This window comes from Perissodus microlepis, chromosome 9, assembly GCF_051167445.1.
Source record: "Perissodus microlepis isolate ML-2025 ecotype Zambia chromosome 9, ASM5116744v1, whole genome shotgun sequence".
NCBI classification, from domain to species: domain Eukaryota; kingdom Metazoa; phylum Chordata; class Actinopteri; order Cichliformes; family Cichlidae; genus Perissodus; species Perissodus microlepis.
Window position 1 is genome coordinate 31775158 of NC_140469.1, and position 25246 is coordinate 31800403.

At 46.4% G+C, this 25246-nt stretch overlaps 1 protein-coding gene across 4 annotated transcripts; it reads left to right on the forward strand.

The window, feature by feature from the left end:
* Window positions 1-25246, forward strand: c9h18orf63 (chromosome 9 C18orf63 homolog). 4 transcript variants are annotated; one of them, XM_084940287.1, is made up of 14 exons: window positions 1-213; window positions 1418-1550; window positions 1758-1836; window positions 11400-11456; window positions 11568-11679; window positions 12700-12741; window positions 12840-12916; window positions 13201-13313; window positions 14545-14641; window positions 15537-15622; window positions 15891-16077; window positions 20263-21195; window positions 21465-21548; window positions 24539-25246. In XM_084940287.1, exons 1-14 carry the CDS (start codon window positions 72-74, stop codon window positions 24659-24661), a joined length of 2265 nt encoding a protein of 754 aa, XP_084796413.1. In that variant the 5' UTR covers window positions 1-71; the 3' UTR covers window positions 24662-25246. The 4 variants fall into 4 exon arrangements, with proteins under 4 accessions (XP_084796413.1, XP_084796417.1, XP_084796414.1 ...); XM_084940291.1 differs by having other exon boundaries at window positions 9-213; window positions 1415-1550; XM_084940288.1 differs by lacking the exon at window positions 1-213 and adding an exon at window positions 588-776 and having other exon boundaries at window positions 1415-1550.

The following is a 25246-nucleotide window of genomic DNA, read 5'->3' on the forward strand; positions in this document are numbered from 1 at the left end:
CACTGGCGGAGACCGCCCTCCCCACCGCTCTCCTAATATGCTATTGGCTTTTCCTTCCCTCCTCCAGGATAATGGTCGTCTGTGATTGGCTCTTCCCGTGCCAATCATCAGTGAGACTATGGGCGAGGACGAGGGCAAAGTTCGCCGGAGTTCATCGGCTGTCAAGGAAACTCACTTCTCACGCAACGGTTCGGGTCTTCTCACGTAGCCCACGTACTGAGATTTTTTTTTCCTAATCTGAGCGTTTCAGCGGGCAGCCGGACATCCGGTTGTAGTCGCAAATCCCATTTGACCTGCATAACTTGGTTAATGTTGTCATAAATTGGCATTCAGAGTAGAAAATTTACACTGATACTGGAGCGGCTCTGCGGCGGGAAAACACGCGAACCCGAACTCAAAGTTCTTCTATTAATACAACTCATCACTATGCAGCAAAAAAAAAGAAGTTTAAATCAGACAAAACTTTAAGCAGGCATCATGCTCCACTTGTTCTGTTAAAGAGTCGTTAACATGCATTTTATTAAATAGTTATTAATATGCAGTTTGTAAACATACACATATCAACGGCACCCCATCTTCAATAGAAAAGATTTGTTTCACTAAACGAAGGAGAGTGAGAGTTCCTCTTCCTCTCTCAACCATCTTTGACTACTGTTAAAGAGAGTTTTGCTAACCTTATATCTTGTATTTACGCTTTTTGAACTGCTTCTTTCTAACAAAACTATTTTCAACAGACGATAAGTTTTATTTTGGTGTAGTGTAAGCATTAGAACAAGGTTAGTGACTGAGATATTAACTTTAAATTTAAAATTAAAACAATGCTAAAAAACCCCGCAGCTCTAACTTAGCGTTAGCTGCTACTAGCCTATCAATAGCATTAGCTTGTATAGTTTTCAGGTCAGAGGCACAAAAATGTGACAGAGACCGATTTAAAACTTCAGCTTCACGTTTAAAAATGTGTTTTTTGTGTTTGCAGTAAGTCTTTAAGTGGTTATAAGGGTGATTTTAAGTAATTCAAGCTCAAACTATAAATATGGATCGACATTAAGCTATTATTATTATTTATTTAAATTATAATTGTATCCTCTTATATTACCCTCAATTTTTTTATCCAACAGTTTTTTGTAGATTATAAAATTTTCTTTGGCCTAAATGCTATCTGAGCATTTTTCTTCTGTGTAGGAACTTTTGACAAGTAAATATAAATTAAAGGACTTAATAGATCATTAAGTTGACAGAACTGTCATTTCGAAACCTAAAACGTGTCTGTTTGGTCATATTTGGAGTGAGAATCAGTTACTGTAGGCTTATCTAAAGTATATTTTGTCTGGTTGTGTCTTATGAACCTCACAGAAGCTCTTTGAATTGATGTTATGACTCTTTGATGCTAACCCTGGTCATTTCCCTGTGTCAGCAGTGTGCAGGATGAGCAGTGGCCACCAGTCCCTGTATTTCCTCAGTCTTCCTGACCCAAAGCAGCTGGTCTGCGTCACCCTGACTCTGCAGGATGAGGGCGAGGAGCTGAGGAGCAAACAGATCAGGACCTGCAGGTGAACGGTGCAGAGGACAGGCCACCGTTAGTGTCACACCACAGCAAACAACCAGAGCTGAAAGTTAATTTAAACATGTGAAAGGTTCATTTATGCACATCTGATGAGGGAGGACAAGTGTGACGCAGGTGTTCAGGCACTGATGAGCCAGTAGAACCTTAAATGATGCACACATGTGTAAATAACATTGAATGTGTGTTCTCACAGGGAGCTGGTTCTGCTGTTCTCTGATCTTCTCGCTGCTCCTGCTCTGGACTCCTTCGCTGATATCACAGTGGTCATAGCTGTAAGGAACACACACATGCACACGCACACGCACTCCTACACTTTTAAGCATCCACCTTTCAACCCTGATGTCAGTTTGCCATATCAAACTAACACTGAGGCACTTATTGCTGTCGTTTCCCTTATGAAAGTGCACAAATGCCATTATTAAGAAAATGTTGCATAGCGTAATTTCCTGAAAAGTTATAAAATAAATTTCACTTATTTTAAGTTAAAAAACACTAAAATGATCCACAGTAGCTTGTGCTTTCTCTGAGCCTGAGCTCATTTAAGGTGGACTGCGGCTGATTGGTAAATCCTGGCTACTGCATTCCCCGTGTTAAAGAGGAAGCCGGCACTCCTGATGGTATTGAGTAAGAGAGGCCAGTTAAACAGGTTTTAATTTCAGTTAAAGTTTGAGCCCCAAAGCACTGAAAACAAGATAGACTGGGTTTTATAGATTAAACACACTGCTTTCCTTCATGTGTGCTTTTGCTTCTCTTTCAAACTCACTGTTAGTTCAGCTCGAGCCAGGATGACAGAACGACAGCGTTGGGTTGGCTGGCTGAAAAGTGGTAAAAAGGTCAGGTGTCCCCTGGTGGACGCTGTCCAGTCTGTCTACAACCGCAGACTTTGCTTCACAAGGCAGACTGGTTATTGGTGGTTTGGACCCCCTCCAGGGTTGAACTGATTTTATTTCTTGATGAATTTCTTGGTGGAGGGTTCGATGGGCTCAGGATCAATGTCTCTGCTTTTTCCTTATGATGTGGTTCTGTTGGCTTCATCGAGGCTCGACCACCAGCTCGCACTGGTGTAACTGTAACTCCACACTTCTCTCAGCTGGAAAAGGGTGGAGGGGGAGAGGGGTTGATGCAGTGATGCAGAGCTGAGTGTGAAAGCATATCTGTGGGTATACATGCTGTTCTACGCCCTCCTCCACGGTCACCTGTGACCACGAGCTGTGGGTTTTGGACCAAAACAGATCGCAGATATGAGCTTCTGGGCTCAGCATTAAAATGATTGTGAGGAGTTTGTCCTGTTGGGAGGGGCTCAGGGTAGACCCACGTCCTCCACACTGGAAGGGGGCAGTGGAGGGGGTAAGGGGACCAGGATACATCCTAGGTGCCTGTTTAGTTGCTGGACATTTGGATCTTTATGAAATGAAAAGGCCATCAGACGATGTCTGAATCGTGTTCTCTCGCCAGTTTCCAAACAGTTAGTGTCTCTGTATAAATGCACAGAAACTGTGACCGACGACTGCGTTACGTGTCACATCCGTCACATCCACTCACTGAGGTTGAAGTCATGTTTTTCTCCTTTGACTCATTCTGTGTGCTGATTGGGTCAAGAAAGGGACTTCCTGCTTTTATGTCAGAGCTCATGATGTCGTTTATATGTGTGAAGCTTCACCCGCTCCTCTGGTCAGCTGCTGTGCTACGATGTCTTTGCTAGCTAGATTTAAGTTTGACTTGATGTAGCAGAAGCTGTTTTTCAGCTCTTTTAAAAACAGATAGCAGTGGTTGTTTCGTTTCCTTTGGCGTGTGTGTGATGTTTTTGTGCGGGTGTAGCTTCAGGTGCTTCAGGTTTCGTGTGATGCTGACTGATTTATAGATTTTGACTCCGTAAACTCGACAGACTGCACGAGTCGACTCTGTTAGCTGCTTTAACGCCGCACGCACATATCAGGCTCTGCACGCCACCTTAGCCCGCACACACGCTACAGGCCTTTACACACACACTTTCATCAACACACACACACACAACAAAGACAGCTCACTCTCAGAGCAGATAGTAATCAGTCCTGACAGATGTGATTTGTCCCTCCTGCTCGCAGTGATGAGTGTTTCTCAGAGCAGCAGCCAATCAGGAGATGTGACTGACAGATAACATCTGCTCAGCTTCAGCCAATCAGCCCTGTTTTCTTTAACAAAATGAAACAATCGAGGAAAAGTGACACCAGAGCCGAGCTGTCAGAGATGCTCTGCAGCCTCAGCTTCCCCACGTGCACGTGAGTGCACATGACATCAGCCGGTCTTCAGCCTGCCAAAGACTGCGTGATGTCAGATGGTGCCGATGTGCCATTATCTCGTCCACTCACCGTTAATGATTGGACGTCGTATTCTTACCTTCTGCATGATTATTAGCAGAGTTTCCTGTAGCACACACGTCTGCTCGACGCTGTGAGACACAGTTTACTTGTTGCTGTTTCCTGTGTAACATTTCACACCCGCAGCTTTTAACAGAAGAACATGTGAAACATGTTTTGCTGTCTAAAAATGTTGCAAAAACAGTGACGGGTCGCTGTTGACCTGGTGGTTGATAAAAGCAGAAAACAGGAAAAACTCAATGTTTTGGTTGGAACGTGCACATCTATTAGATTGAAACGCTCAGGTTTCTGTGTGAAAGCTCACAGATGATGATGCCTGACAGACACAGCACTGTTACAGCTGCATGCTTGTCTCCTTTGCTTTTTCACTTTGTGCGTGGCTCACATACACGATTGCGTGCCGACACCTCCCAGGCAGTGACACGCAACCTAAATAGTTGTTCTGAATTCCAGACATTCCTGGTATGGCTGCACACACACACACACACACACACACACACACACACACACACATACACACACACACACACACACACACACAGTGGTAAAATGCTGTCTTTGTGAGGACGCTCGTGCAGACCCTTTTGTTAAAGCCAACCCTGGTTGTAACCGGAGGCCTGAGAGCCCTCACTCAGGTCCCTAAAGCTCTGTCCCACTGTGACAGTGGGAGCTGTCCACAGTCAGCAGCTCAGCGCGGTAATCACAGAGACCAGTAGATTGTTCCAGGCTAAGATAAACATGTGCCTCACGCTCTGCTCTCATTGCTTCACTGTCACGCTTGAATGAAGTCACTGACTGTAAATCATAAATAGTAAACAGTAATGACACTTTAACTCGGTTTCTGTTAAAGTCGAGCTGCTCTACTCGTTTCCAGCTCCATGTTTTTATTTCTGGACTTGACTAGAGTAGCTTTGCATGAATCAAAGGTCAGAAATAATCCTTCTTTATCTAAAAGAGGGGCTTTGGTGCAGCTCCTCTAAGGCTACCCACCCTTTTCAGACAACTCGTGTTCTGATTGGCTGACGGTGGGGGCCGGTACGCAGGGAAATAAATCCCAAGTAAAAGACATGAAATCAGTCAAATTTGAAAAAACTTCCAACCAGAATCAGCTGATTTATTTAATTCAGTATGTTCAGAAGAGTTAAAGAAATCTGAGCTGGCAGCAATCACTTCAGAGTGTCGGGTCAGAACACTTGCAAATGTTCAGATGTGAGAGGAACAAACAGGCAGAGTCCAGGAATAAAGTTGTCATTCTTTGTATTTCCAATTGAGAATGTGCCCGCAGCTGGGCGAGAGAGTGTGTGTGTGTGTGGTTTCTGCAGACAAAGCATAATGATACAAATCAATTAGGAATCAAATTACATCCATCCATCCATCCATCCATTTGCTTCCGCTTATCCTTTTCAGGGTCGCGGGGGGTGCTGGAGCCTATCCCAGCTGTCATAGGGCGAGAGGCGGGGTACACCCTGGACAGGTCGCCAGTCTGTCGCAGGGCCAACACACAGGGACAGACAACCATTCGCACTCACATTCACTCGCACATTCACACCTAGTGGCAATTTGAATTATCCAATTAACCTATCCCCACAAGCTGCATGTCTTTGGACGGTGGGAGGAAGCCGGAGTACCCGGAGGGAACCCACGCAAACACGGGGAGAACATGCAAACGCCAAACAGAAAGACCCCGGCCTGATGGTGGAATTGAACTCAAGACCTTCTTGCTGTGCGGCAACAGTGCTAACCACCGTGCCACCGTGCTGCCCGGAATCAAATTACATAATAAACATAAAGATACAACTGAGGTGTACTCAAGTACAGTATATAACTAAATAAGCTGACATTATACTTCAGCCTGGTTACATAAACTTAAAGTCAGACATTATGCATTAACACACCGCATACAACTATGCACTGAAGGCAACTTTACATTGGTTTATCATCTGTTACACGGAGCACAGAATCAACAACACGACAACAACGAATCTCTCTGCTAGAAGCTAATTAGCAAACAAATCTGTTATGCTAGCGAACTACCACTTGTACATAACGTCACTTAAACAGAAGCAGAAACTGCTGGTAAGTCATCAAATACACTCATGGCTGAACACCAACACAACTGAGTGAAGTAAAACATTAACTTACGGTCTTATGAACGCACACACTGTCCGTTGTTCGGCTGCCGTTTGTCTCTGAACTAAAGTTGCGGACATGCACCCCGATGGTGCATTCAGGGGGCATAGGAAATCCCATACACAAACCTAACCCTTTTGTACAGCCGCCCCCAAATTTGGTGTACAAATTTGACCTTGATGGAATGTCCTCTGCACCTAAGCAGAATTCTGGGGTAGAACAGGCAACCTGATGAGCCGTGCCACCGGGCGAGTGTAAGTTCGGTCCTTTACTTGAACGACTGCAGCTCTGACACGATCATCGCCCCCGGTAAGATAGTTTTCACGGTTCCTACTTGCCAGAGCGCTCGTGGGGTCTGCTGATCAACAATGAGAACCACAAATCCAACTGCAATGTTGTCTGTTTCCTTGTGCCATTTCTGCCGTGGTTGCAAGGTGGGCATAAAATGCCGTATGAAGTGCTTCCAGAATTGGTCAGCCAGGACTTGAGTGTGTCTCCACCTCTTACGACTGAGCAGCTCGGATTCTGGATAGAACACTTGGGGTAGAGAGCAATCTGGCCGCCCCATCAACAAAGAGTAGGGCGAGATGGGATCTGGGTCTGCTATGTCTGAAGAAACATAACCCAAAGGTCTGGAGTTGAGTATACTCTCCACTTCAAGCAGGACAGTCCTCAGCACTTCCTCTGACACTATCTGCGCTCCCAACGTAGTGCGCAGAGCGGTTTTCACAGATCGCACCTCTCTCTCCCAAGACCCTCCAAAGTGTGGAGCACTAGGGGGATTGAAACAGAATCGGATCTGTTCTGCTGCCAGTTGCTGTCTAAGATCTGGCGTTAGGGCGGTGAATGCTTCTTGTAGTTCCTTACTTGCACCTCGAAAGTTGGTACCCTGGTCTGAAAGGAGTTCAAACGGCTTCCCTCTACGGGCTATGAACCGTCTGAGTGACATCAAGAAGGAGTCAACATCCATGTTTACCAGCAGATCCAGGTGAACTGCTCGAGTAGTAAGACACTTGAAAAGGATGCCCCACCTCTTTTCTGTGCGCCGACCCACTTTAATGAGCATAGGGCCGAAGCAGTCCATTCCAGTTGAATAGAAAGCAGGTCGGAAGAGCCTCAAACTTGAGGGCGGCAATTCTGCCATTTTCGGGACCTCTGGTTGACCTCTCCACTTCTTGCATTCGGGACAGTAATGCTGATGTCTTCTGACTGCTTCTCTCCCCCTTAAGATCCAGTATTTCCGGCGCAACTCAGCGAAAACACGTTCAGCTCCCGGGTGGTTGAGCTTACTGTCACATCGCTGGATTAGAAGCTTCGTAACTGGGTGAGCAGGCTCTAGAAGTACAGGGTGTAGTACCTCAGGGCTCAGGCCTTCGCATCTGCGGAGTCGACCTCCAACTCTAATCAAGTCAGAAGCCTTGTCATACTCAGGAGCGAGGGTAATTAGCCTGCTACTGGATGGAATCAGCTTCTCTGATTTAAGTAATGTGAATTCTCTTGGGAAGCTCTCCATCTGAGAATGTCTAAGCAGGGCCAGCTCTGCCCTTTTAAAGTCATCAGCATCAGGGTGACTGGTGTCATTAGCCGCCCCGTGCATCAATCGAGCAGTGGCTTTCAGGAGTTCCTCATATGTGCTGAACTGTTTGATGTCAGGTATCGCTGGACTAGCAGATCCAGTAAGCAGACCACAGAACACTGGCTTCTTCAGCTCCTCCACTTCCTCCTTAGCTTCTCCCACCGGTGCTTGTGGCCAAAGGCTGGGTGGCAGCTGAAGAAATGGTGGCCCCCGGCTCCAGCGATTCTCACCAGCAAGCTGAGCCACAGTTTTCCCTCTCGTCTACGTACAGTGTCTCAGAGGTGGAACTTACTAAGCATGTGCTTTCCTCTGGTGCACTGGTTGAATCAGAGGCTGTAGCATGTGGGCTGGTATTGACATCATGAAGAACTTCAAGATCTCGACGCCCACATGGTTTACACTTGGCTTTGAGGTTACACTTAGCTGCTTGATGATCACGGGCGCATCGCCAGCACCTCTTATTCACCTTGATCCACTCTGTCTTCTGCTCCTTCGACAAGAGTTTGAAGTTACTGCACTGATTCAGGTAATGCTGCACTGTATTACAGAATGGGCAGTACTTCTTGGGCCTTTCTTGTGTCGCTGACATGTCACCTTCCATCTTTCTCCTGGGCTCACTACCATGGAGAATGATGGCAGCCTTCTGAAACTTATGCTCAGGACGTCTCTCCTTTCGTGAAACTTGCCTCTCCCTGTCGGAGTGGCCACAATATTGGTCTCCAATTACCTGGACACGCACCTCATACTCAAGCCATTCAGCCAGATCAAGCAGTGTTGGTATAGGAGTGTTGATGGGATTGACAAATCTCTGGAAATTTGCTCTTAGGTCATAAGGTAGCTTAGCTAAGAGGCGAGATATGTGTGAGCCACACCTCAACTCTGTCCGACCTTGTTCTCCCAACTGGTGTAACATACCCACTAGCGCACGGACTTGGAGTGCAAAAGACTTGAAGGCTCTGATGTCACCACTCCTAATGTTGGGTCCATCCATCAATTTGGTAATCCTTTTTAAGGCCAGATGTTGAGGTTGCCCATACATTTCTGTAAGTGCTCTCATGGTGTCAGCAAATGGGAATGGACTGTTACTGTATGAGTCAGCTACAAGTAGTGCATCTTCACACTTAAGGTGATCTGTCAAGATCTGGAACTTGAAGTGTTCAGGAGCATCAAGTGGAAGTATGTTATCTAGGGCTAACTTTAATCTTGCAAACTCACGTGGGTCCTCGTGCACAAGGTCGGGGATCGTTGGTTGAGGTCCACGATAAGTCTCTATCGGTTGGGCTCTGCTGAGAGAGAGTGGTGTCTGAGGGCACCCACCTGGTTGCAGGCGATCGGGTGGACACTGTCGGCGGTCATCTGGGTAGTTACCACAGCGCCTGTATGGATAACTTGAATCCTGATACCCATATCCATAAGGAGAACGATAGTGACTGTCAGGGCAGCTTGGGTGACCAGGGGTAGGATACCTGTCATCTTGTCTGTAGTATGGATCATCTTCATAGCAGGCCCCTAGCCTTGGCAATCTAGGAGGAGTGGCAGGCTGACTGCAGTTCCTGTGGAGACGAGCATACACCTCATCAACCCTTCTTTGGCCTGCATGATACGGTGACCGTCCCCTTGCTGCTGACGCTTGAAGTGGAGGGGGCCTCTCACCTGGTGTCATTGGTGGAAGAAAATCTTGTGATTCAGGGCATGAGTCGACTGAAGGTGATGGTGACTGTGCGCTGCGCTCCCTGTCAAGATATGCGTCATTTAGACTGTGAGTGAGCTCCTCAACCAGGCCATGCTGGCTGTCCTTTGGATGTTGAGACTCATCCCCAAATGGCACCTGTGGAGCACTTTCAGGCTGATGTGGGCTCTTCTGACCTTTGACTGGCACCAGCTTACTAGTGTGGGCAGGTGTGGTTGACGTCCCATCCTCACAAAGTCCAGACCGTGATGTGGCATGCTGTGGAGCTAGTACAGGTGAGCTAGAGATCAATTCTGTCAGGCGTTGCACATCTAGTCGGAGTTGATTGTGTTCCTCTTTCATGTGATGAATATATTGGAGAATTTCAGGATGAGTAGAATGCTTGCCCTGATCATCATGTGAGAGTCGGTTCTTAGCAAGGTCGTCCACTTCATAGTTCTGGAGGTATGATGGCAGCTTGCTATGTCTGTGCGGACGGTCAGACTCTCTGTATGGGTATCGGTCTTCCATTCTGAACATATAAGGCTGAAGCAGTTGCTCACCTCCGGCTCGAAGGACCAAATGTTCAGAAGGGTTAAAGACATCTGAGCTGGCAGCAATCACTTCAGAGTGTCGGGTCAGAACACTTGCAAATGTTCAGATGTGAGAGGAACAAACAGGCAGAGTCCAGGAATAAAGTTGTCATTCTTTGTATTTCCAATTGAGAATGTGCCCGCAGCTGGGCGAGAGAGTGTGTGTGTGTGTGTGTGGTTTCTGCAGACAAAGCATAATGATACAAATCAATTAGGAATCAAATTACATAATAAACATAAAGATACAACTGAGGTGTACTCAAGTACAGTATATAACTAAATAAGCTGACATTATACTTCAGCCTGGTTACATAAACTTAAAGTCAGACATTATGCATTAACACACCGCATACAACTATGCACTGAAGGCAACTTTACATTGGTTTATCATCTGTTACACGGAGCACAGAATCAACAACACGACAACAACGAATCTCTCTGCTAGAAGCTAATTAGCAAACAAATCTGTTATGCTAGCGAACTACCACTTGTACATAACGTCACTTAAACAGAAGCAGAAACTGCTGGTAAGTCATCAAATACACTCATGGCTGAACACCAACACAACTGAGTGAAGTAAAACATTAACTTACGGTCTTATGAACGCACACACTGTCCGTTGTTCGGCTGCCGTTTGTCTCTGAACTAAAGTTGCGGACATGCACCCCGATGGTGCATTCAGGGGGCATAGGAAATCCCATACACAAACCTAACCCTTTTGTACACAGTAACTTGAATATATTCAATGAAGTCATGAAAAATGTTTTGTATGAATATTTGAGGCCTCATTAAGATTTATTTTTCAGGGCTGAACTTGTATTTGTGTTATTCTGTCCATAAACTGCATGAAAATACCCCAATAAAAACAACACAGGCTAGTTTGTGAACTCAGGTCTGAAAGTCTCAAGCTGAGGATTTGAACAGCTGCCAAATTGGTGGCTGAGCCGCAGCCTAAACATAATCCTGCTCTGTCACTAATTTTACTGATCAAAATAAGCTTCATGTGCTGTACTGAGTAAAATCTGACTGTAGACAGAGACCATAAACTCATCAGAAAACAGTTTGAGCAGACTGGCAGAGGAGTCGCCCCCTGCTGGACACTACAAAGGTCTTTAATATGAGCTGCAGCTCTTTTGGGACACGAGGACCCAGTAACACCTGAAGAAGCAGCAGTTCAGCTCTGGAGTGGAGCTCCTCTGCATCCATGCGTCACACCTGCAGTCATTACCTCATGGCCGTAGGTGAGGGCTGGAACTTCTCAGTACACACACGCCCATCCACCTCTCCATCTCACACACCACCTTCCCATCGCTCCTACTCCCAGGGCAGAAATTCCGCCCCACCCAAAGGGAGGAACTGGCTGGTTTACAGAAGTCTGCCATAACCCCGCCTCCTCGGGGGACTTCTGTTACTTCCAGGCTTCTTTTTTTACTGACAAACTATTTTAAGTATTCAGCACGTTAATGTTTTTTTCTAGCATCACCTCACCCTCACTGTCCTCTTCCTGCAGACCTCGTTCTTACAGAACGGCATCCTCCAGGTGTTTGGACACAGATACCGTCTGCAGGTGGGACTGGAGACCTGGGTGAAGTCCCATAACTGATACTGTTCATGTTTATTCCTGCTGTTATTTCTCTGTTGTAGTTGATGAAAATGTAATCTGTGTGTGTGTGTGTAGCTGGGCTCTCCTCAGTCTGTGCTTCCAGGGGACCTCCAGCGTTGCCTGTCCTACTCTCTAATCAGCAGACTGTCCCCCAGCTGGAACAAAGTCGGTCTCTTCCTCGTCTCAGGTGCGAAGACGCTGTGTGACACGTGTGGAACAACTTGATTTGTTCTTGTTTAATTTGGACGAGTGCAGTCTCTTTTGATAAGGTTGCATCACTAATGGGGCTTTGAGAGAACGACTCTGACCGAATGAACTGTCCCACATCAGGTTCATTTTCCAGGTTCCACCAACATGGTGTAGTTCTGGTTCTGGCCCCTTCTGATTTGATTCATTTCAGTCACAGTGTTCACTTATCACTCATCATGAAAGCGAGATAATCTTGACGTGATTATCGGTGTTGACACGACACCTCCAAATGCAAACAGGCTCAGGTCTCCTGCAGATCCGGGAAAACGAGCCGTTATTTGTACAACCTGCTCTCAATGCAAAGTCAACAAAAGCATTTGTGAGCAGCTCCGTGGTGACGGCCTGCCCTCACCTTCTTTCATCCACATCAGAATACTCCAAAGCTGCGTCTCTGATAACCTTTTAGAGTCACATCTCCTGCTACAGGAGCACGAGGGCCTCGAAGTGCTGACAAATGAACATCTTCATGTTTTAAAGGAGCAGATTTTTGATTTATTCACCGTCGTTAAAGCAGAACCTTGAGCAGCTGTCAGGATCAGTACTACAGACTGACTGCAGCTTTCTTCACAGCAAAGTCCAGCCTGTATTCGCTGCTCTCACTCAGCATGTTTGCAGCCCAAGGCTGAAGTGTCGCAACGCACAAACTTTCACCTTCGACGAGTCTGAATAAAACAAACAGTTTGAAGTCAGAGAGAAATGACGGAGCGCACAGATCTGAGTCTGAAGCAAAACCAGCATGTTGTAACATCTGCTGAATAACACGTGTTAGTCTTTACTCATCACCACCTGAGACTGAACCGTACTGCTGTGGTTCAACTCATCAAATATCTGCAATATATTAGTGTGATAGAGGAGAGCAAAGTGTGATCCTTTTGTTTCCTGTCAAACTGCAGCTCGCACACATGAACGTGTCAGAGTCTGTGCAGTGACGAGCTCTGTCCTCTCTGTTTGTTTCCAGGAAAAGACTTCCTGACTGAGAGCGGGAGGCTCAACGCTGTCAGTAAGTTTCACTCTTTACCTGGCCTCCCAGTGACCTGCACACACAGTGACACATTAAAATCATTACTCTGTGTGTGTGTGTGTGTGTGTGTGTGTTAGGCGTGGAGCTGAGTGTCACTGAGGCCCACATGTGTTTCAGCATTGAGGCCGGCGCTGTCCGACTGCCCCTGACCACCGTAAGAGAACAAAAACACTGCACCTTCAAAAACACCTTTATGTAAATGTCGTGAGTAACATCGCGAGCTGAACAGACCGTTTGAGTTTTGCTGCCCTCTGTGGCTTTTATAAAAACCACTGATGGTTTTAAATTGACCCTCACTGCTGGGATTTAAACTCACAATTCAACTTAGTTTGAGTTAAAGTTTATTAAAGAAGAATAAAATGCTCAGGTCAAGTCTTCCTTCACAGAAGTGCTGTTAAAGAGGAAAAATGAGACTGAAGCAGGATGTTTGTGTTTCAGCTGGGGGACTTCGACCTCCCCCCGTTGGTGCTCCAGAGGTTATGCAGTGACCCTGAATTCGTCGTCGACCTGGCCTCCACCGCAGGAGCCGTGTGGTGTCACGTCCTGCCCAGGTACGATGACTCCACCTGCTGGACAAACTCAGGCAGCACCGAACAGCCGCTGCTCATCACTGTAAAGATTTGGATGAAATGTGACCCAGTGTCACCTCATTAAACTCCTGCTCTTCAAAGATAATATCACAGAACCGTGCACAGACTTTTATATCATAGTTATTGGGTCAAAACCAAAGGGTAAGAGAACATTTGTGAAGACATCCTTCATGTCATCAGAGAGGTCGTCACACTGGTGAGCGTCTCCACGCCCTCAGCTCGTACCTCCTCGCCTCCATCAGCTAATGAGATGCTTTCACACCGTCCAACCGACAGTCTCGTCGCCTGTTTGCAGATCGCTCTTTACACCAAGTCTGGTTCTGGAGGCCTTTAGAGCTGTCTTGGTGACGTTAGTGTCAGCTTCATCTTCTCCTGGCAGCAGAAGCTCTCGGACTGAGGGACGTTCACAGCTGGTCTGACTGAAGCCGTACGATCGTTTATCTTTGCAGCAGTTTGTTCTGCCTGCACAGCAGGTTACAGCAGTTTCTGTTTACCGTAGGCGCCACGTGAACAGCTGCAGGATGCGTGTGAGATGGCCTCTGATTGGTCTCTCGGAGATTCCCACAACTTTAGAACCAGCTGATGAATGCTGCGATCGCCCTCATTCTGCCCAAACAGCTGAGCTGTCGGAGGATGGACCACCTCTGGGGTCTGACAGGAGAAGGCTGAGGGTGTGAATAGAAAAAACAAATCTTTATAAGTTTGTTTAACAAACAGCAAACCTGTGAGCTGCCGGCGCGCACCACAGAGCCACGTTGTGTTGTGATTGTCCCGAGGCTCGTACAGATGAGCTCACAGTGAGATGCATCTTCACTTGCATGGAGCTAAATGTGAGTCACATAAACAAGAGAGTGTGTATGTGCAGCAGGTGTAGTGTGGGTGTGTGGTCACAAAGCAACGATGAGGTGTCATGTTCACTGCTTTTACTTTCTAATCACACTTAGATGTAACGTAGCGTTATTTTAAAGGCTGTGATTACCTGACTGTAATCAGCAGATCAGTGTGTGCTGTTAGTGTCACTGTTCTCTTCACCTGTGGGTGCTTTAAAGTTAGGGGGTGTTATCCTGGCTGTGAGCAGCAGGTGGAGCTGCAGCTCTGTGTGATCACAGCTGGTGCGGCGGCTGCAGATTGAGCTGTGGCTCTCTGACAGCTTCAGTGTTCATTGACAGGCTGGTTTGTGTCTCTGTGCTAGCATGAAGAAAGGTCAGATCATCTTCATCAGCCGCCAGCTGCCCAAGCATGGACCGTTCAGGAGCTACAGAGACCTGCAGAAGCACTGGAACCGCATGGTACACACACACACACACACACACACACACACAGCTACATGGTCTCAGCCTCTTCTTAAACTCAGGAGCTGAGTGGACAGATCTCCTGTGGAGCACATGAGGCTGGCATGGCAACGTGACTCAGACTGGATGTGAGGTTATTCTGAGGCAGGAAATAGAAAAGCTTTAGAAACACGGAGGAAAATGACAGTAGTGCTGAAAGGTGCACAGACTGCTCTGCTGAAGTTCTGCTCACATAAAGACCTGTTTGGACCAGAACAACGCTCCAAAGAAATTTGGGACTTCTGAATAAATTATTGTTTTGCAGACAAGCACATTATAAATGGTCTGGCTTACTAAACCAAAGTAGATAAAGCATTAAATGACAGATATTTAGGTCCACAGGAGATCACCTTACCCCGCACATCCTCCTCATCACACCGACCCGCTGCATGCGCTCCTTTGCTCCACCCTGAAAAACAGCACAGTTCCAGTTTTTTAGGGTTTCCTGTAGAATTTTGTTGTTTTCTGCAGTGAGTCTGAGACTGTTTGTTAATTACAGTCCACAGTCTGAGTAATGAGCTCTCCAACTTGTAACTTCATACTAGGAATATTTACAGGGTTCATAAAGGTGGGTCCAAGTTCTTTTTTGATGATGTTTCTCAGCAGTGTTTGAGCCATCACAGTTCCATCAGGAGATGCAAATTACCTACTGCTTTTTTAAATAAAGTTTAAAAAAAAAAACAATTAAATCAGTGTCCCAGTCTAAATGCAAACTCAGGTTTTTGTTCTTTGACCAGCTCTGAGCAACAGTATCAGTACGATGGGATATATCACAGTTTGAATAAACTGCAGGAGCTTCATGTCTGATGTTGAGGAGCAGACACGAAGTTTGATCTGTTTCTGTGTTTTCCAGTATGGCTACAGACTGCCTGAGCTGGCAGAGGATGAGGTGCTGTACTGCAGCGTCTACTTCAGGCTGCTGGGAGAGATACTCTTCAGGTATCCTCAGACACTCAGAGCCGCTTTAAACCACATTTAAATCAGTGTTGTTACAGTGTTTGTCAAATGGCAGGTAGAGATAAACAGTACGATATACTCAGAGTTACATGCAGGAGTAAAGATGAGCCTCGTGTTTTACTACCAACATGAACAAGGACAGAGCAGCAGCATGAACCATCACTGCTCTGCAGTGAGAAGTAAAATCTCAAATCTGATAAAGTTTGATCACAGTTCACCTCAGAGTTCCTTTCACCTCCGTCCTGAGCAGCTACCCTCTGAGCTGCATCCGCCTGCAGCCGGTGCAGCGTTGTCCTCAGGTCGACCTGCAGGGGGCGCTGGGCGGCTTCCTGTCTGACGTCAGGCACACACTGAAGACTGTGTGTGGCTTCCCTGCACATCTGAGCAGCAAGCCCTGTTACCGTGCAGTCAGCCTGAGCAGCGCTGGATCTTCACAGGTACACACACACACACACACACACACACACACACACTGTGTATAGATGTGTGTTAGGAGGATAATCTCACTGTGCTGCATACGTTTCATGGGTCTGTCGTGTGGCGGTCAGCCGTGAGCTGTTCAGCTTGTAGGTGCAGCACTTTCTGGCCCTGCTGCATCCAAACTGACGTCAGTAATAACATTTGTAAGCTACATCTGGTCACCTGCTTTTCAGTGGAAATATCACAATCACAACTCAGTGCATGTAGGCACTGGCTGTAGCACAAACCAACCATGAGCATGGCGTGGTTGGTGGGCTCCTCGGAGGGTTTGACTAATCTGCTGGGATTTTCCTGTAAACCATGTCTGGGGTTTACAGAGGATGGTATGAAAATGAGGAACCATCCAGTGAGCTCTGGTTCTCTGGGAGAAATCAGAGGTCACATTAGAATGGCAGCAGTAACTCAAGTAACTAGTCATTACAACCAAAGTATACAGGAGAGTATCTAGAGAAATCCAGATGTGGAACCTGGAAGCAGATGGGCCACAGCAGCAGAAGACCACACCGGATACTCACTCCAGAAGACCGATGAGTCTCGATTTCTGCTCCGAAGTTCAGATGGCGGGGTCAACATCTGGTGTTAACTAGAGATGGCACGATACCGCTTTTTTATGTCCGATACCGATATGAATCCGATATAGTGTGTTTTAATCAATAAAACTGTTTTTTTAATATCTTGCTGCTATTCTGTTAAACCTGTATGCAAAAAATACACTGCTCCCAAAATATTTATAATAATACTGATCAATCTAATGAACTTAAACCTGCTCCATCCTCCCTATTCTGCTAGTTTAAAGAGAACTTAGCAGAAATATTAAACAACCAAACTAATAGGGTTGCAAACTCCAGCAAAATAAAAAAGGGAACCCACCCCCACCCTCCACCTCGCAATGCTTAATCGACATAATCAACTTTAATTTAATGCAGGTGTAAAAAATGCACAGAAATCAATTATTTTTCAAGAATAATTAAATAGATTCAACATCTTTCTTCAACAGAACTGCACAGATGGTATCTTCCCAAAGGAAAAAGTACTACAGCTTACTAGGGTATATTAGACTTAACAGTTACTATATACAGTAATGGACTTCTATACTTTTTACATCAGATTAAAACTTTGGGTGTAAGATTCAGATAATTATTTATTAAAAGCTCGACATTTTAAATGAGAATAAGAAAGAAAAGTATGTCTTTGTGCCCCCTTTTCCCTGTTAATGCCCTATCGGCCCCCCTGGCTAAACTTTGCTAGATCCGCCCCTGCACAGTTACCAGCCGTCAGCTGCGTAGAAAAAGATCCTGGTGTAGAAAGTAATATTAAATAAATTCTAACAACAGCTTATCAAGATTAAACGTGCTGCTGTTGTTCAGCTGCTGGTTTCCTCTTTCTGGTGAGAAGTGGGCCAAAAAAACCCAAACAAACAAGAGAGAAAAGCCGATCAGCTGATCACTGATCAGCTTCATGATTGAAGCAGCAACAGCAGAGAGAGAGAGAGAGGGAGTCGCTCCATATATCGGTTGTTAAGCTTAACGCTGGAATGCTTTACAAACATTCAGAGATGAACTTACACACTTGCTTCACTTCTCTGGGAAAACTTCCTCGGAGATGAAATGCCGGGTTGGTAGCGAGGCTACAAATGCTCCACCAGACCGCTGACAGGTCTCGCACGCCACAGCCGCTCTATCACGTGACGCATACTTCTCCGACGTGCTAACGTTCTGAGCTGAGTTACACCATGTCACAAGTTTTGTGAGGTGCTTTTTTGATATTTAATGGATCGGATTACATTTTTTATTTCTCTCCGATATCCGATCCAGTAATTTAGGTCAGTATCGGACCGATACGTAATATCGGATCGGTCCATCTGTAGTGTAAACCCCATGAAAGCATGGACTCATCCTGCCTTTAACAGCAGTTCATCCTCCTGATGGTGTGGGGGATACGTTTTGGGCACACTTTGGGACCCTTGGTACCATCTGAGCATCATTTAAACCCCACAGCTAACCTGTGTTGCTGCTCATCATGTCCATCCCTTTATGACCTCAGTGAACCATCTTGTGATGCTTCTTCCATCAGGATAATGCTCCATGTCTCAGAGCTCAGAGCATCTCAAACGTGAACCCGAGTTCACTGCCCTCAGACGGTCTCCACAGATCTCAGTCCTGTCACAGCTCTGGGATGTGATGGAATGGGACATTCTCTCATGGATGCGGAAATCTGCACCAACATGATGCTGTCGAGTCAGCGTGGACCAAAAAGTCTGAGGGACGTTTCCAGCTCCTTGTTAAATCTGAGCCACGAGGACTTAAAGCAGCTCGGACAGAAAAAGGAGGTCCAACCTGGTGTTCCAAACAGAGTATACCTCACAGATCTTTCTTTCATGGCCTGGTGAGCAGGTGTGAGTGTTGGTGTGGGCAAAGCAGTGATTTCTGAGCCTTCCCACCTTGTAAACTCTCCACAGGCAGTTTTATGAGCGCCGAGGTGTGACGCTGAGGAGAAAGAGGAGGAGAACAGCGTCTCTCCGGATCCTGCGAATAAATTTTCATGATACAGATGTCAGAGAGAAGGAGAAAGAAAAGTCCAGAGGTCTCATTTAATATAAGAAATGTGCTTTCACTCAGCAGCCATAGAACGGTTCGTCTTTGTGTCCCTGAGCAAAGAAATGATGTATTTTCTTTGCAGAGGAAGAAGATAACTCGACCTGTTAACCACCTTTCCAAGGCCTTGTTGTAATGAAGCAGTTAGAAAGTTTTTCATCATCTTTTTTAACAGACTTTCTTTGAATAAAAAATCAACATTTTTTAATCCTCCCCAAAAAACCTTTCATGCACAGGAGTACAACAGGTAGCATATCTGCCTTTAATAGCTTGAATAAATGTGTTTTCTGCACAGCTCTTTCCTTTCACACAAGTCAATAGATGAAGGGATAAACTGCAATAAAGCAGGTGGGATTAAAGTTATTTCTCATTTTGTCCTGCAGATGATTCTTATTCACAGGCTGCAGCTGTGCGAGCGATCGATTCAGCGCTCACAGGGTGAACTAAAATATTTATGCTGCTCCGCGGAGCTTATTTCCATGTATAAGACCACTTATTCTGTCTGTAGGCTGAGCCGAGGCTGAAACTGACGCTCAAAGACGAAGGATCGTTTATTCACCTTCATAAAGGTTTCTCCTGACCAGCACCCACCCATCCCTCCCTCCATCCATCCATCCATCCCTCCCTCCATCCATCCATCCATCCCTCCATCCATCCATCCATCCATCCCTCCCTCCATCCATCCATCCATTTAACCATCCATCCATCCCTCCATCCACCCATCCATCCCTCCATCCATCCATTTAACCATCCATCCATCCCTCCATCCACCCATCCATCCATTTAACCATTTAACCATCCACCCATCCCTCCATCCACCCATCCATCCATTTAACCATCCATCCATCCCTCCATCCACCCATCCATCCATTTAACCATTTAACCATCCACCCATCCCTCCATCCACCCATCCATCCATTTAACCATCCATCCATCCCTCCATCCACCCATCCATCCATTTAACCATTTAACCATCCATCCATCCCTCCATCCACCCATCCATCCATTTAACCATCCATCCATCCCTCCATCCACCCATCCATCCATTTAACCATCCACCCATCCCTCCATCCACCCATCCATCCATTTAACCATCCATCCATCCCTCCATCCACCCATCCATCCATTTAACCATCCATCCATCCCTCCATCCTCCCATCCACCCATCCCTCCATCCACCCACCCATCCATTTAACCATACATGCATCCATCTCATCCCCAGGTTGTTCCAGGTTGGTTCATCGGGGTGTGACTGTTAGATTGAAAGCTGGTATGAGTGACTGAGAATGAGATCTTCATCTCTGCTGCTTGAGAACTTTGAAATTTCATATTTGAAAACAGGATGGAGGTTTGGGTGTGACTTCATCTGCTTCCAAGGGGTGTTAAGATGTTAAATCTGCAGCAACACTTACTATGAAGAACAATTTTTGTAATTGGATCATTTCTGTCATCGATTATCAACCTAATTCGATATGTCAAACATTAACACATTTCCCAGTCCAACATTTTGATTATTCCACTTCACTGAGGTCTCCTCTTCTTCCTCAGATGTTGAATGGTTTGGAAATCAACCTGACCACCTCCTGCTCCATCAGGCCGGTCCTCACCCAGCTTCCTCCACCCCCTCCTCCGTCCCAGCCTCTGCAGCCTTCAGCCTGGACCCCTCTGTCCCAGCAGGAAGGAGCTCAGGAGCTTCTGGAGAAAGGACGTGGCTTCAGAGGGAGACTGACACAAAGTCAGGGGTGTGGAGGAGGCTGGCCTTACTCTTCCGCCATCTCCTCCTCACATGCTGCTTTTTCCTCTTCTGACTCCTCAGATCAAGAATCACAACCTTCCTGCTCCTCCTCTTCTTCCTCTTTTCTCCTGCACTTCCAGCCAGCCTCATCCCTCAGCTCCTCCTCCTCCTCCTCCACCTCCTGCTCTTCTCTCCCAGTCTTCCAGCCTGCTTCCTCCTTCAGCTCTTCCCACTCCTCCTCAACTCCCTTGTCTGAAGCGGCGTTGAACCCTTCTCCCAAACTTGTTCCAGTCTTCAAGCGTCCATCGCACCGCGTCACCATTTCCCTGCTGCGTCCCCAAAATCAGAAGCAGCTGGGTGGAGCTGTGGAAGGGTCAGAGAGGGTGACAGTGCCTTCCTTTAGGAAGAAGATTCCCGCCACTGCTCCTCGCCTTTCTTCTTTATCAGCTGCTTCCCCCCCAGTTCTTCCTTTGCCCATCATCCCTCACTTCAGCCGCCATCCCAAACTCCACAGCAGCACTGTGGCTGCTCACCCGCCTCCGGCTCACATCAAGCGCATCTCCAGCCTCAGTCCTGTAACAAAGTTTAAACCGAGGATTATCATCCCTCCAAAGCCGGAGATCAAGACCGGCTCCAAAACCACCCTGAAGGTCAGCTCTGAAAGTGACGCTGTCACTGGCTGCAGAGATGAAACACAGACGTCCACTGAAACCTCAAACAATGAAACCTCCAAACGCAGCACAAAGGTGAGTCTTCCTGAATAAACGCCATGGTGGTGTCACTTTTTTAAAGAGCCTACAGAAGATGAATTTTAAGTAGATTTTGAGTAATTCTGCTGATTAGCTCACAGACAAACAGCACTGAACCTCTCGCCTTTCAGAGGATCCAAACAAAAAGCCACAAACACCTGTGTGATGTGTGACTTGTGACACCTGTGACCTTTAGGCCCCGCCCCTCCACTGAACTCTCAGGTGTTTCCTCACGCACCTGTTGCTGTGCTTCTTTGATGTTTCAGAGAGTTTCTTTTGACCTAAAGGCGAAGAAATCCAGAGCCGCAGTTGGAGACGTGGACGTGGAGAATATGGTCAAAACCAATCAGGTCAGAAGATGAACTTCCTGTTTCCTCATTTCCATTTCTCTGTTTTTACTTTCTCCTTCTTTTTCTGACCTTCTCACCAGTGCACACATGAGCTGAAACATGAGAATAAACCCTCACATGTGACCAGTTAACAACAAGCTGGGTACAAACGTTTCTTGTTATTGGGGAAGTGTGAAGCACAAATTGCAGTTGGTGTCGAGCGTCTTCTTCTGAGTGGTGTCTGATTTGTTGGGGCTGTGTGGAGGAGACTTCAAAGTCTTAAAGCTGTGATCAGACCAGCACAGAAACTAAAGCCGGAGCAGATTTTACACACCGACAACAATCGGTTTGGGTTGGAGTGGACTCTATATTTACAACAGCTTTACCATTTCACCTACTTGCTGTTCTCTACCAAACTCCATTCAGATAAACACAAATTTTACCTCACATAAACATGGGTGGTGTCTACCTACCTCTACTTGTTTAACACAAACCAATTAACTAGTTTAGCTACTTTCCCCATCATAACAGCTTATGGTTCAAAGTTTGCATTGTCAGGGGGCGTGTCTTTGCTGATTGACAGCCGGATGGTGAGATAGGTGGACCTGTGAACTGTGCTAATGCTAGTTTTACCTGCTGTGAGGTTAATGTGCCCACAGACGTCTGAGACGTGTGAGCTCCAGTTTTGGACCTCCCTCCATGTGTTTTAAAGCTGGAGCTGCTTCTCCGGTCTGTCTGCCGTACATCGGCATGTTGGGCTGGTAAAGTTTGCCGTCTAACTGACCTCGCAGCCTCAGTCTGTGCTGTTTAAGAAGCTGCAGAGCGAGGAAGAGGAGGCTGATGAATTTCCACTTGTACTGTATGTACAGCTTCAGCTTCCTCATAAACATCCTTGAGGAGGACCGTGCACATTACTGTGATGTATTAAAGTACGTTGGCGTGATGAATAGCAAACACGGCGTCCTGCACTGTCTGCCTCAGTTTCCTCAGCAACGCTGCTTCACGGGAGGGCGAGGACTGTTAAAGTGATGAATGGGCAGGAGGAGGTGGGAGCCCGGAGGGCGCCGAGCACATTAATAACAACATTCATCAGTTTTACAGCCCCAACCTGCAAGTTTTCAGGAACAATACGCCGCTTACATTTTCACTGTGACTCTTATTTACACACTGCCAGCACATTGTTCACAAAAACAGCTCTGTTACACCAGCACGGGGGAATTTTCACACATTTGAACCTGTTTTCAGTCTGAACTCAGTTTAAAATCCAGTCCAGAGGCTTCAGTGATCAATGTTTCATAGTATCTGAAGACATTTCAGCCTTTGCACACGGTCACGCTGTTAGATTAGATCATAAATCTGATCTGTGCTCTCTTTCCATGGGGAGTGAGAGGGTTTTATTGGTGCTCAGACCTGCTGTGACACACACACAGTTTCAAATGTGTTGATCTTTAAGGCCAGAGCTGCACATCAGTGCCCTCTTCCCTCCATCTAACTGTTGTGAGTTTGAACTTTTCTGGGGATGAACGTGTGATGATGAGGTGATGAAGAGGCAGTGAGTTGTTGAATGAAACGCACAATTTTTGAGGTTTTGCTCTTTGTGGGGTTCTTTCTTCCATGTTTGTAGTCCTTGCTGTTTTCTGCTTCACTTCTTTACAAAGCAAAATCCAAACATTGGCTTAAAAAAGGATCACGCCAGCTCAGTAGAAGCACAATAGAATAAAATCCTCATGGTTTTATTCATGTGGAAACAAACGTTTGCTCAAACATAGTAACTGCTCCACGATCTTTGTAAGACTGAAACAGTCTGACGTGAGCTCGTGTGCATGAGAAAATCACTGATCATATATTCTGATATGTTTAACTGAAGATTGGACCATTTAACAAAATCATGAACGACTGACGGCAACCATGGCAACCTGCTAGTGACCAAAGCAATCAGCACGAAGGTTCTGGTTCAGCACTCGACCCTCTACCAGCTGTTCCTCGCACCCTGTGGTTGCCAAATGGTTTTAAACCATTAAAACGGGAATAGATCTACTCTGCTTATTTCCAGCTCTGTTTGATCTGAAGGACACTTTAAAGTAGGGATGTGTGCAACTGGCTGACTAGCCGACTAAATGACATCATTTGCTTAGAGATCATTAGTGTTCTGATAATCGTTACTGTGTCACTGGTCGGTGTCAGACTTACTAATCATTTAATCTAATTATCCAAATTTTAATTGATGCCCAATGCTGGTAAATTACTGTGTCCTAAATGTTATGCAGCCATCTGCCACCAGGTGGCGCATCATAGCTGAGAAACACCCTAGATCTTATAGTCTCAGCCTGATCTTAACAGTGTTAGGAGGATGCAAGTGGCTGAAATGGGCTTTTTCTGGAAGGTGGATGGTCTCTGCCGTAGGGATAGGGTGAGGTCCAGAGTGGAGCTACTCCACATCGATACGACGCGGCTGAGGCCGTCGCCCCCTGGGTCGGGGGTTCCAGCCTGTCCTACCAGGGGGAGGGCCTGTTGTAGACCCGGCACACAGAGATTACCGGCTCAGACGGAGGTCTGGGCTTCACTGCTGAGAAGCAGAAATAAATAACTGGATGATTTATTGTTTTGTAATTTTAGAATTGAATTTTCAAACAGCGTGCGTCATTCATAGCACACGGCACAATACGCCACTTTGCAGTCGCAGTTTGTTGGTTAGTTTGTCACCTTATTAGTGACACGTCTGTGACCTCAGACAGATCCACGAGTGTCTGAGAGGTGCAGCGAGTACCTGGACAGCTTTAACACAGACCCTGGCACTGGAGGAGACACGACAGGAAATAAGGAATACTGGTGAATTGGCTGGGAATGACTGCTGACGGGAACTTGACAGCACATCTGTCTTCATTACCGCTCGTTTTCCTTCCTTCCCCTCCTCTCATTGCTCTTCATCTTCACCCGTCACTCCTCGTTCTGTCGCTCGCCCCTCGTCGTGTCTCTCGCCTCGTTCACCTTTTCCTTCTTTCTGTCTCCAGTTGTCCAAGCTGAACTCTGCGACTCTGCTGCTGTGGCTGAAAGCTCGAGGCGTGAACGTCAACGCCAAACACAGGAAGGAGGAGCTGATGATGAAGGTCATGAGCTGCCTGGCTGAGGCCTGAAGCACACACTGACTCACCCCCTCGCTGCATTTACTTAATAGAGTTACTTTGGAGTATTAACGCTGCGCTAAGCTTTCCTTTTAAGAATTTGATGTAAAATCTTATCAGCCGGGACAGATGAGAGCTTCTCATCCTCGCTAATTGAGATGCTGAACATTTGCCAACGTTAGATTTTGGTGTCAGATGAAGTCACAGCGGGTCCAGAGGAGGACCTTTGATTAAATGAAAGCACAGACAGTTGGAAGCTTTCTCTTCCTCCTGTTTCTCTTCCATGTGACGCCTTCACTCGTGTTCACTTTGCTTTATTGTTCAGGTTATTAACTTTAAAACTGTTCATTCACTGGAGCCGTGTGGAAGGTCCTCAGTGTTCCTACAGCAGCTGGTTCATATTTAAAGACAGAGTCTTTTACCTGTGAGCCTCTAAAGAGCCACAGGGAGGTTTTACAAGCTGTTCACAAAGGTGATGTTTTCACAGAAAGCACCAGCGTTCTGCAGCAGGTGTGTTTGTTCTGGAGCTGCTCACCACTGTTCACGACTGCACTGTAATAATTCTTATTGAAGGTTTGAGAATAAAAACGAATTATT